Source organism: Heterodontus francisci, chromosome 20, assembly GCF_036365525.1.
Source record: "Heterodontus francisci isolate sHetFra1 chromosome 20, sHetFra1.hap1, whole genome shotgun sequence".
Taxonomy (NCBI): Eukaryota; Metazoa; Chordata; class Chondrichthyes; order Heterodontiformes; family Heterodontidae; genus Heterodontus; species Heterodontus francisci.
Window position 1 is genome coordinate 63,337,517 of NC_090390.1, and position 12,261 is coordinate 63,349,777.

Consider the following 12,261-nt stretch of genomic DNA (forward strand, 5'->3'; position numbering starts at 1 on the left):
CAACAGATATCCTAATGTATATACAGATATATATACTGTATACTGAGGCTCGAATGGAGTACAAACGTTGACATAGACTGGTTGAGCCGAATGCCCTGCTTCTGTGCTGTAAGTTCTATGCAATGGAAGGGTGCGTAAGGAATTCTCGAATCCCCACAAGTAGAGCAGTTATCAATCCATATTACTTTGAAAGCTTGGAGATTTTTTTTCAAGGAATCAGTCTGTATTCATTTAGTGTACTTCCTGTAGCCTCTTCATAGTTGGGGAAAATTGAATGTCTGTTAACTGTTTTTGTTATAGCAGGATAAAGTGATTGGCAGGCCTTTGCCACAGCTACTCCAGTGGGGTACTGTAGCATAATTGTTATGTTACTGGGCGAGTAATCCAGAACAAAAGGAAGACTTGCCTTTCTTGACACCCTAAAGCACTTTACAGCCAATGACGTACTTTTGAAGTGTAGTCACTGTTTTAATGTAGGAAACATGGCAGCCAATTTGCATACAGCAAATTCCACAAACAGCAATGTGATAATGATCAGCTAACCTTTTTTTTTATAATGTTGATTTGAGAGGTAAATATTGGCAAGGACATGAGGGATAACCCCCTGCTCTTCAGAATAGTGCCATGGAATCTTTTACTTGCACATGTGATGCAGATGGGGCCTGGGTTTAACATCTCGTCCAAAAAACAGTACGCAACACTGAAGCACTCCCCTAATACTATACAGAAGTGTCAGCCTTGATTTTTGCATTCAAGGCCTAGGTGTGACTTGAACTCACAACCTTCCCAACTCAAAGGTGAGAGTGCTACCATCTGAGCCATAAATTACATCCAAAGCCCTGAACAAATGATCTAGAGACGCAAGTTTAGACATCACAACAGCAGGGGATTAATAAATGCAGAATAAAAAGCTAGTATCAACAATGGTGACAATGAAACTATTGGATTGTCATGAAAAAACATCTGGTTCCTTAATGTCCTTAAGGAAGGAAATCTGCCGTCCATACCCACTCAGGCCTTTATCTGCCTATTCAAACCCACAGCAATGTGATTGTCTTTTAACGACGATTGATGCCCACATCGTGTGAATGAATAAAAGAAAACAACATTGAATAGCAGGATTCCAGTGTTGCCTATTAAAAGTATGGGGGTAGGCATTATCAATGTTACAAAAAATTACTAAATCGTGACAACGGGTACTAGGCGTGCCGGTCTCAGAAATTACATATATTTTGATAGGATTTTAGTACTGATTTTCATTTTCCTGCCAATAAAATAATTCCCCTTTAGTTTGGCTACTGCTGATTTGTGCCATAGACTTTAAAATAATTTTATGAGTACAATCTGGTATCTCTATTTGTTTCCTGTAGAGCCCCTTTCTAATCTCTGCAAAGTGGGAAGAGTCTAACTGATTGTCGGTTATCGAAAAACAATTAATCATTCAAGACATTTTATTGAGGCTATTACATTCAAGATGATAAAACCATTTTTGAGAATCTTTTAATGTTTCATTGCCAGGACCTTGAGATGCACATTTACTCTGCAATAATTTTCATTCTCCACACGTGTGTGTGTGTGTGTGTGTGTGTATATATATTTTTGTTGGAAGTACTCAGCAGGTCAGGCAGCATCTCTGGAGAGAGAAAGTGTTAATGTTTTTGATCACTATCTTTCATCAGAACTTTTATTTCAGATTTCCAGCATCTGTAGTATTTTGCTTTGATATATTTTTGTTGTTGTGTAGATGTGTTTTTCCATAGTAGGAAATATTTTATGAATGGATGTTCCTGGTAAACCTGCTAGGAGTACCTATTGCAATATCAGGGATGTGCTGTAAACAAAATGATGCAAGTGACCAAGATGTTACTTTATCCAATAGGCAATAAGTCTCTCAACAGAGGATGTCCTCAACATGGCGCTGTCTGAAAATAATTACAGATATACAAACTACAGACAGAATCTGCAACCTCTCCATCTACATAAACTGTTGTAATCTGCAGCACTTGGAATGTGAAAATGCAGAAAGTGTGTTGCGCCCACTGGGCTCTACATCTTACTGTTAAACTCTGTTGCATTGACATGGTGCCGAAAGCATAGCAGATGGTACTGATTTGAGTGATACATTAAATGGACTGAACTGGCCTCATTAACAGGTTACTCTACTTTTGTTTGCAGAATGACCAGGGAAAAAGTAAAGAGATTACTCCAGAGCCACATGATAAATCTGCTTCATCAGATATCTATGATATTCCCAGAATATTCAAGAGGTTCTCACAGGTAACACAAATGTCTATTTGTAATAGTTCCACATCCATGTAGTTTGTTTACATGTAACTTTTAGAAATGTTTTTACACTGGTTAATAACTGTGAGGCAGAGATGTTCAGAGTTTTTCTTGGTAAAACCATGGCCATTTTAATGTCAAAAGTAGTCTAAAAACTGCCCTGGAATTCCTGGGTCAGAGGAAGGCTTATGTTGGTAATTGCACTTTTGCAGGGCTTGGAATTTCCAATGCGGGCAATTCTGTTCACTTTGAGGGAACATTGAAAAAGCGTCCAGTTATTCTCGGGCAGCCATATGCAAAGGATGGTGTGAGGCCAGGATGATGTCACCTGCCCAAAACTCAATGACTTCCACATTCCCATTTGTCCTTGAAATACGCAAGCTATTGGGATACTCTAAGGAAGGTCCTAGTGTTCCGATAGTTTGGGCGGGGTGGTGTCTTGTAGGGTTCACCATTGCCATTGTACAAATTGTGGTGGCAGAGTATATGCTTCACAATTATGCAAACAGGAAAGAACTTTTTTAGATGTCCCAAAGAATGCCAGACATCATGATGTGGTTGTCCCAGCCAGTGAAGACCAGAAAGTAGATGCAATGGCAACTGTGTCTATACAGCTGAGAGGCTGACTTAGTTGGCAGATTTTCACAGATGAAATAGAATACTATTATTTTGAAGTTTCAACTCATCAGAGACCCGCTTCTTCTCACCAATCTCTCAACAGTCTAAGTAAAATCCTTGCTTCTCACAACAAGCCATTGTATGGGGAGGCAATGGCATAATGGTAATATCACTAGACTAATAATCCAGAGCTTAGGGTAATGTGCTGGGGTTATGGTTTTGAATCCCACCATAGCAGATGATGAAATTTAAATTCAATTAATAAATATGTAATTAAAAGCTAGGCTAATAGTGATTATTGTAAAAACCCATCTGGTTCACTAATCTCCTTTTAGAACAGGAAATCTGTCTTCCTTACCTAGTCTGGCCTAAATGTAACTCCAGACCCAGAGCAATGTGGTTGACTCTTAAATGACCTAGCTAGCCACTCAGTTCAAGGGCAATTAGGGATGGGCAATGAATGCTGGCCTAGTCAGTGATGCCCCCATCCCACAAATGAATAAAAAAAAAATCCTAAGGCTCAACATCAGCACATTACCTGTTTCCCTTTGTTATACAGAAGAACCAAACAGTCATTGCATCACATACCCCAGTGATTTTATTGCACTACCTAAAAAGCATTGTTTGGTTCTGTTACTGTACACACTGCTTGTGACCATGTGAGCTTTTCTCTGCACTATTGTAACACTTCTATTTACCACATGACCTGTGAGAATAGACAGGTTTTACAAAACTCCTGGGATAGAGAAGGCCCTTTTCTCGGGGTCCCCAGGTCCTGGGATCGACATGGGAGAGGCTGACTTTTTCATGGACACTCTAGCAGCCAAGGCCTGCAAAGATGGAGGTTTCTGATGGGAACTATTGGAGTGCTCCTCTGTACTGCTGCAATGAAAGGAAGCAGCCTTTGAAACACACATCATATTTTGTACTGATACTGGATGCAAGATTGCAGTTATCAGTGATTGATGGGAGAACAAACCTGAAGGAATTAGAAACATCCTTAAATCCATGACAGTCAGTCAAGTATCTTTAATGTTGTCCTGTATAGTTTGCAATCCAGTTGACATTGACCTCCAAAATCCTTCATTTGATGCCTGTACATCAAGTTGACTCCCTGGATTTCTCATGAATCAAGGAACGGTTTAAAGATGTGCCTGAAACAGCCACTTTTTACAGTTTTCCCAATGATGAGTTGAACCCTTCTTGGATGTTAATGCACAGCAAGGCAGTGCATTCCACTGCTATATCAGCCATTTGCTACACATCTTAAGAGAGACTGCGCCAAAACTCCATATGTATCCGATGCTCTATTAGCAACCATCTTTATCTCATTTGCAGGTCCTATGAGGTCATCACCATCTGCTCTGTAGCAAGGAGCTGAGATGTTTTGCATCTCCGCTCAATTACATAAAGCCCCACTTCAACATCTACATCCATTTACACTGTGTCTCATAATGAGCCTGTCTGTTAGTACCCCTCCAGGAGACGTCTCTAAGTTGTTAAATTCAAGAGAGATGTTGAATGATAGGGTAGTTTAATCATCACCAGTGTTGTCAGAGTTAGAAAGGACTGCAAGGTATTGCTCTTCAGAAATCTTCTCTGCTGCCTCCTGGCTAGCAGACTCTGGAGCAAGAAAAAAAAAACAGTATTTGTTAACCTTAGTGTGCTTTTGCAGCATTCCATCTTCAACAGCTATGTTGTGTTGCTTGAGAGATAGAAGACCACATAGGTATAATGGTATACATTCTTTCAAAATTCATTGAAGGACAGAGACTCTCTCATTTCCTTCTCCAGCTGCTAAGCTAGAGTGGAATCTAACTACAGCCATTGGTTCCTCTTCATGTGAATATCAAATGCCAAATGTTGGAGAATCATCCTTCAGTTGCTGCTTGTTCCCCGGCATAGTGGAAATTGGCTATAGCAGAATCTGGATCCTGCAGCCAGAGTCAGTTAGGATTTGGAGAATGGCAAATAATGGTAGGCGTTCTGGAGTAATGACCTAGCTTGTTTGACTTCAGTGTGCTAACATGCAATACAGGATGTCAGAAACTTAACATGAGTTAACTCAGTGACCTAACGTAACCAAAATCTAGGAATTCTTTTAGGAAATTTTTTTTTAAAGCCATATATTACAAGCTTTATACATCATATCACTTACTGCAAGGTTCCAACTATAAACTTCTCCCTTATTTTATAGTAGCTATTCTGGTATAAATCCTATAACCCTGTTATTATAGGTTATGCCTTTTAGATCAAGTTTGTTAAAATAGAGGCCAAATCGCACCAAATAATATTAGCATTTTAAGTGACATTGCACGGTATTATTCTCATTTTTAAGTTTACACGATTATTTGAATTGGACTTTGATCAGCATAATTGAATAAAAAGCACAGTGAAGTGAAACATCTATGTAATATTTCTACAAGTGCAATTAAAGTCAAACATGGACACAACTGTTTTGAAAAATCGTAGAATTATTTGTTGCTTCACTCAGTTTTTATGATTTACAGCCCAACCAATGCCAAATTAACGAAGAAATGCAACGCTCTTGTTCACTGCCTGCAGAATTAGAGGACTATTCCGATATTTATGATACACCAAGGAACTTTAGAAAAGCTGTAAGTGTCATGGGGATTTAACGTAATTCCTACTTCATATTTAAATGAATATGTAGCATTTCCATCAGTGTGCATTAATTACACATTAATGTTTACTGCACAATAAAACCTTTCTTAAAAGGGTAAATTATTGAACTACCAAGTTCTTGAATTTAGGAACTCTAATTAGAATGGCTGAAGTTCAAAACGGGTTGATTTATTTGTAAGCTTACGATATTGTGTTCAAAGCAAGGTAGGCCAACACACTGGAAATGGTCAATGCCACAAAATAAAATCACAGATATCATGCCATTCCCCAGATCTTCGCCTTTGTCATATTACTGTGGGTAGAAGGCCAGACACTTTGAATAGAGACAGAGAGGCATCACTGCACTGTCCTTGCACACCTCCTAGCAACGGTGGCAGAGTTGCACCAGGAGAAGTCACCCATGTTTTGTCAATCAAGGGAGGCTTGTAAGCCAGGAAGTCCAGAAAGAAGAGGAAGGAAAAATTAAAGGGTAGAATATCTTTACTTTTCTCAGATTGGGGCTGAAGCAGAGTAAAGGAAACATTATTCTGCATTTAATAATGTATCTAATTGGGAAGCACTTGATGCTGACACTGGGTACACAAAATGGAGAGTGTTCCATTCTCTACCACTGATATCACTCACCTGATGAATAAATAATAAACTATTTATGTTATAGGGCAAATACACTAAAATTACTTCAGATCAATTAGACAAGATAACAAGAGGATAACGAAATGTGAAGATTGAAGATTTACACTCAGAAATTGATATTAAAAAGGCAGATTCTAATACTTTCAGGGAAGTTAAATTGTATTCAGAAAACATTGGTTAGGCAAAAGTTTGCCACTGATCACAAGTGGAATTACACAATACTACTCCATCTGGAAACCTAGCTGTTAACTGACAGAAGCCACCCAGAAAGACTGACATTTTTGAATATCAGTTAAAATAGTTTTAAATTTGTCACATACTAGTTGAGAGTCCATTACTCTAACACTTACAGGATTTGTAAATTAAGTGTTTAAATATTCAATGTGCCTCATTTGCATGAACATTTGAAAACTGATCAAGTATTTTCTTAAACAAATGCAGAAGTTGAGGAAAGAAAAAGCAGTATCTGATGACTCTGGGATCTACATGTCTATGGCGTCCATGTGAGTATTAAAAAAATCATACAAATGGGTTTGAATGGAAACTCAATAAACAAAAATAAAATTAGATTCCTCTTTTCTCATACATTGCACACCTCCTTGTGCAAGGTCTTAGATAAATAGTCTAGAGTATAGATACAATTGATGTAAATGTTGTTTCATGGAAGAGTAAGGATCCTGTTTAAGATGGGCTGATAGACAATGGCCTAGAAATTTGGCCATGCAACACCCATTTTTTGAGCCCTAAACAACCTTGTAAGCCTCCAATGTGGTGGTCAAAGAAGGACAAATTAATTACGAGTTGGAAGTGCACCACCTGCCATATTGGTAAAGACCGACTGACAAAGATTCTTAGTAAATGATGAAAGCTAGTGCTATTTAAGACTTGTCTTTCTAATTCATGTAATTAGTGCCTTTTCAAATGATCATTCAACTGACTTAATCCTCTTGTTACTGGAACATTTCAAAGATCAACAGTAGGTGTAAATTTAGTTATGGATATTTTATGTACTTGATATAAGACACCATTGATAATTATGTGACTGTTGGTACTAATCAACAGCAAAATTAAAATTTTAGTTCATCCTTTATTACTGAAATAATTTAAGCTGTTCAAATCAGCAGCCTGCGCTTTAGTGGGGTCCTTTTATATATGCACACAGATCTTGCTGACACTTGGTTTAAATTCTGACAAGTCTGTCCCTACTCACCAGCACAAAAACCACAACAAATTGTTCCTTTGCAAATGGAGGACTATCACACATATACAATGTACATTAGCTGAAAATTAATTGCATCTCCTCTACAGCAACCAAAACTATAGCCATGTTGTGCAAGAAAAGAAAAATAATACAAATTTGCTGTCCATTAATACCGGGTTTAAATTGCTTGTTGCCAGAAGAGAGACACCTAGGCCAAAATATATGGTACATCTGGTCTTTATTTATGAACAACGAATAAAATATAGAGTCTATAATCTCTGTTCTTTAAATCTGACTTTCATTAGCAATTTTGATTTTTAAAATGAAAATAGAGCACCTATTCCAACATCTTTCATAAACAGCCGGATTAAGGCATGATTTTTACTTGGTTGTATGGTCTTTCATACCCATCAGTAAACACTGTTGATTTTAAGACTGAGTGGAACTATATTAGAAAATAAGTGAACACATCTTGAAGGAGATACTGTTTTTATTTCAATGCTTTTTGATCATAGACACTGGTATGTACAGCATCATACTTTTAAAGATATTGAAAATGGTAAATTAAGTAGCTTGTTGCCAGCAGATGCCTTTGATAAAATAAAACCAGTTGCATTTCAATGTTGCATTTTGTTTTTTACAGTAGAGACAGTACCAGCACAAACTCATCTATCAACTGTTCAGAGCAGATAAACAAAGAAGATGAAAACTATATCAATGAAACCAAGTATGTACATCTTGGATAATTATATTAACATTTGCGTGATAAGCTAAAAATGATCAATGCAACTTAAAATCAATTTCGAATGATATGAAACATGGGTTTTAATTTTCAGGTACAGAATAGAAATGTAAAATACACAGTGCACCAGCCTACAAATGTAAGCTGGGCCCCATTTGAGTCAGGAAAGTAAGAATTCTAATGTAGAGAGTCTGCAGCCCTTTCCCAACCATGCCAGCACCCTTTATAAGGGGTGAGCAGAGGCTCTAAATGAGAAATCTCAGGTTAGGTTAGGAACCGCCGTATCTAAGTCTTAGACTATTTCTGAAGCGTTCTATCAGAATTAATTTGAAAGGCAATTGTTATTTTTATGCACTGTCCATAATGCATACAGCAAGATCCTACATACAGCAATGAGATGACTGTTTATCGTGATGATGGTTAAGGGCATTATTTTGGAGAGGATACTGGGAGAACGCCCTTCTTCAAACCGTGCCATAGATTGTTAATGCTTACCTGAACCAGCAGATAGGGTTTCAATTTAACATCTTATCTAAGGAACAGCGCCTCCAACAATACAGCAGGACCTCAGTACTGCACTGGAATGTCAAACTAGATTATGTGCTCAAATCCACACCCCATGGAATCTGAGGGGAGAATTTTACAACCAGCTGACAAAACTGTACATAGAATGATAGAATCATAGAATGGTTACAGCACAGAAGGAGGCCTTTCGCCTATTTAGAATTATATTTCTGAAGATTAATACAGAAAACTTTCACTTTCTAGAACTCTGATGAATAAAGAAAACTTTGGTTATTGGTACAAAGAATAAATGCCATAAAGGTGGCATTAACATTGTAAAGATTAGCTAATGCCAGTGATATCCTCAGCTCAACATACCAAATCCAATTCATTTAAGATACCATCCATAAATTTCACAATTTACTCTCACCTCCTTAAATTCATTCTACAGTCAAAGTAACCTGTCCACTCCCTGATTTCTTTTATTATTATGGAAATGATGGATGGCCCCTAACTCAGGTTAATATTTAACCAGTATTAAAGATGTCAGTTAACTACTTTTCAGCATATATTGCCTTAAGTATTCAGCATTAGTGTTTACTAGATCAACTGGCATCAGTTTAAATTTGACCCTGGAATGCAGAACCATCTATCTAAAAGATAGCGTTAAAAGCATTTTTATAACTTTATATTGACAGTATTATACCTGAGGCCAACATAAAAACAACTTTTATAAACTGAGATTATAGTTTCCGAAGTTTCTTGTTCCCTCATCGAAGCTGACCCCATCACCCCCGCCAACATCCTCCTCCCCCATGTTGACCGAGTTGCGTAAGCAATAACTCCCTAGGATAAAGTTTTTCCATGACACAGACACTTTGAGGGAAAAATGTTGCTGTGGTGGAAAATTGCAAGCTAGGTGTGTGCAACTTAGTGATTAATCACAAGGAAATAGCATAGCCGAATTTGTACCCTTTTATCTGCAGTAATGCCCTTTTTTTGTGGACAGCCATAAAAGCGGAGCTGAAGAGTGGCGAGTCGAAGAGACTTAGCAGTTGACAGGAAAAAAGACAGAAGCGCAAGGGGAGAGCCAACTGTGTAACAGCCCCGACAACCAATTTTATCTGCAGCACCTGTGGAAGAGTCTGTCACTCTAGAATTGGCCTTTATAGCCACTCCAGGCGCTGCTCCACAAACCACTGATCACCTCTAGGCGCTTACCCATTGTCTCTCAAGACAAGGAGGCCAAAGAAAGAAGAATGCCCTTTAACAAACGTTTTCAATTTCAGCATCAGTTGGGGACTGTTTATAAAGCACTTAAATAAATGATTAGAGTTCTGCTGTCTTCCTTTTGAAGTTTAGTGCTGAGGTGGCAATGAATCTAAGTGCTGCTAGTGTGGCAGAAAATCTGTATGAATAGCAAATTTCTACAAACCTCTACAATTCACCAATTACATTTATTTCCAATCACACCAACTCATGCCAATCTAAATTTATAATATAAACTGAACTTTGAGACAGTCAATGTCGAATTATATATTGATCAACAATTCATTTTAGAGAGAATTTTCTAGTAATTGTGCAACAATTGGGATCAAAATTATTAATAGCCTAGTGTGAACATTGGTATTTTGTTGCTCTATAGTTTGCAGTCTGCATGTGGCGTACTGATTTTAAAATGTTTACAAAAAAGTACGCAATGTTTCTACATGATGAATGCAGGTCTGACGGACTTTTCTTTGTGCAGGAGTGGCATATTGTTATCAAATGATATCTTACTCACTAAAAATCATGCAAAACAATCAACCTACCAGCATTTAAAAACATTGTGCATGTGAGAAAGCATTCCGTTTTTCTTCACTGTGTGTTGCCGTGATATCATTGCCTGTGCTTGAAGATTTTAAGGACATTTTCTTTCTCCCTAAGACTTGTGCCCTGATTATAAATTCCCCTTCCTGGGGGACATTGGGTGCAGGATGAAGAGGTAGTTAAAATGAGCTCAACCACTTAACCTCTCTGAACCCACTGCTTTCCCACTATCTCCTGATTTAACTTGCTTTCTGAAGCAGGTGGAAAGGACACCTGCAGGAAGGACTCTGAGTTTCTACTTTAAATATGTAGTGTAAGTGATGGATGATGTTACTGGGACCCAATTGCAATATTCGTCAGAGGCCTGAGTGGACGAGCAGCAATTACCTTGAGCTCCCTTGCCCTGGGCTCCCCTCCCCTTGCTTGCAAATAGAACCAACCCCGATTGCTTCCAGAGAGGGAACCCTCCTGGTGCCGATTTCCTATTTCCACCCTCTCATTTGCCTTGCAGTGAATCTGTTGAGTTCAGACCGAACTCCAGGAGAGTTTGTGCAAATGTGGGTTAGCCATGAAGATCATCCACAGACCTCCTGAGTTCACTGACCACTTTGGGGCTCTTGAGCACTCTACCACCGCCACCCCCCCCCCCCGCCCCCACACAACCCACCGCACTACCCCACCCCCAAACAGCTTTTAAAATCAGGCCTTGGATTCAAATCCACTCATAGAAATGAAATTAAAGTTTCCTGTCTGTCAATTTTAGACTTTGAATAAAATAAGTTTATATAGACTCAGCCTATTTACAGTGGACGTATGTCCACAACACGTCTATAATTTGGCAGAATCAATGCAAGGAATTTTAAGGTTCTCATGAGTATTGAGACTTATTTTGTGACAGCGTACACAAAGCTGAAATTTCTTTATTCTGTAATTGTCTCTCAAGATCTCTTTATGCTGACGTTCGGTACAAAACTTAATGTTTCATTCATCAGAATGCTCAGGCTCTCAACACAAGCAAAAGTGTGAAGTATCCTTGACTACTCACTTTGGCATTCTGATGATGATTAATATTATTTCTCTTAATATGACTGTTTTCAAAAGTTTATGAAAATCAAATGATTCAAATATAATACATTATAAACCAAAAGTAGTATATAGTAACTAAATAATTTTTTCTGCACTAATCCACGATTGAATTTCCATGAAAATATCAAGAAAATAAAGAAGTTTTAAAAAGATTTCGGTCCATTTAACTCAGTCTATCATTCAGGTCCATGTGCAGGATTAGATCAAACCACTGGCCTCCCCAGTATTCTTTATCTCTGCAGTATTCAACTATATCTTGCAGGTCATATGTCGGCTGCAAGCCCTGGATGTGGGGTCTGCAAAACCCCCAACAATTCATTTCTGTTTGTGCTTTAGTTTATTCCTCCATTAGTTTCTCCTGTTTGAATTTCTTGGGCCGAGAGGTTTAAAAAAGTTTATTTTCAGCTTTTCTCTCTAAATTTGGACATCAGGGTCTGTTGATACTGGCAGCTTGGGAAATATGCATTTAAACTTTATATATGTGGCCCAGGGGCTCTATGGTATGCAGCTAAGTAGCCCATGTAAACACAAATATTGGACACTTCTCTACGATGAATTGAATCCGTCCATCTATTTACTTAAATGACAAATTTACCATGATAGTGGTCAGTCTATTTTAATATGTTAAAATCTGTGAATATGACAGGTAAAATTGTTTATGTTAAGCTTTTTAAAGCTAGTTTTTCTTCGTTCTTCTTTGCCAGATCTGGCTTAAAGAAGCTCCCCACATTCATTATAT

The 12,261-nt window shown here is 38.0% G+C and overlaps 1 protein-coding gene across 1 annotated transcript in view; it reads left to right on the forward strand.

The window, feature by feature from the left end:
• Positions 1 to 12,261, forward strand: part of LOC137380957 (pleckstrin homology domain-containing family S member 1-like) — a 28,914-nt gene that overhangs the window by 7,067 nt on the left and 9,586 nt on the right. The window contains exons 7-10 of the mRNA XM_068053374.1: positions 2,176 to 2,277; positions 5,412 to 5,519; positions 6,622 to 6,683; positions 8,025 to 8,108. Of these exons, the coding sequence (XP_067909475.1) occupies positions 2,176 to 2,277; positions 5,412 to 5,519; positions 6,622 to 6,683; positions 8,025 to 8,108 (356 nt within the window). The remainder of the gene's footprint in view (positions 1 to 2,175; positions 2,278 to 5,411; positions 5,520 to 6,621; positions 6,684 to 8,024; positions 8,109 to 12,261) is intronic.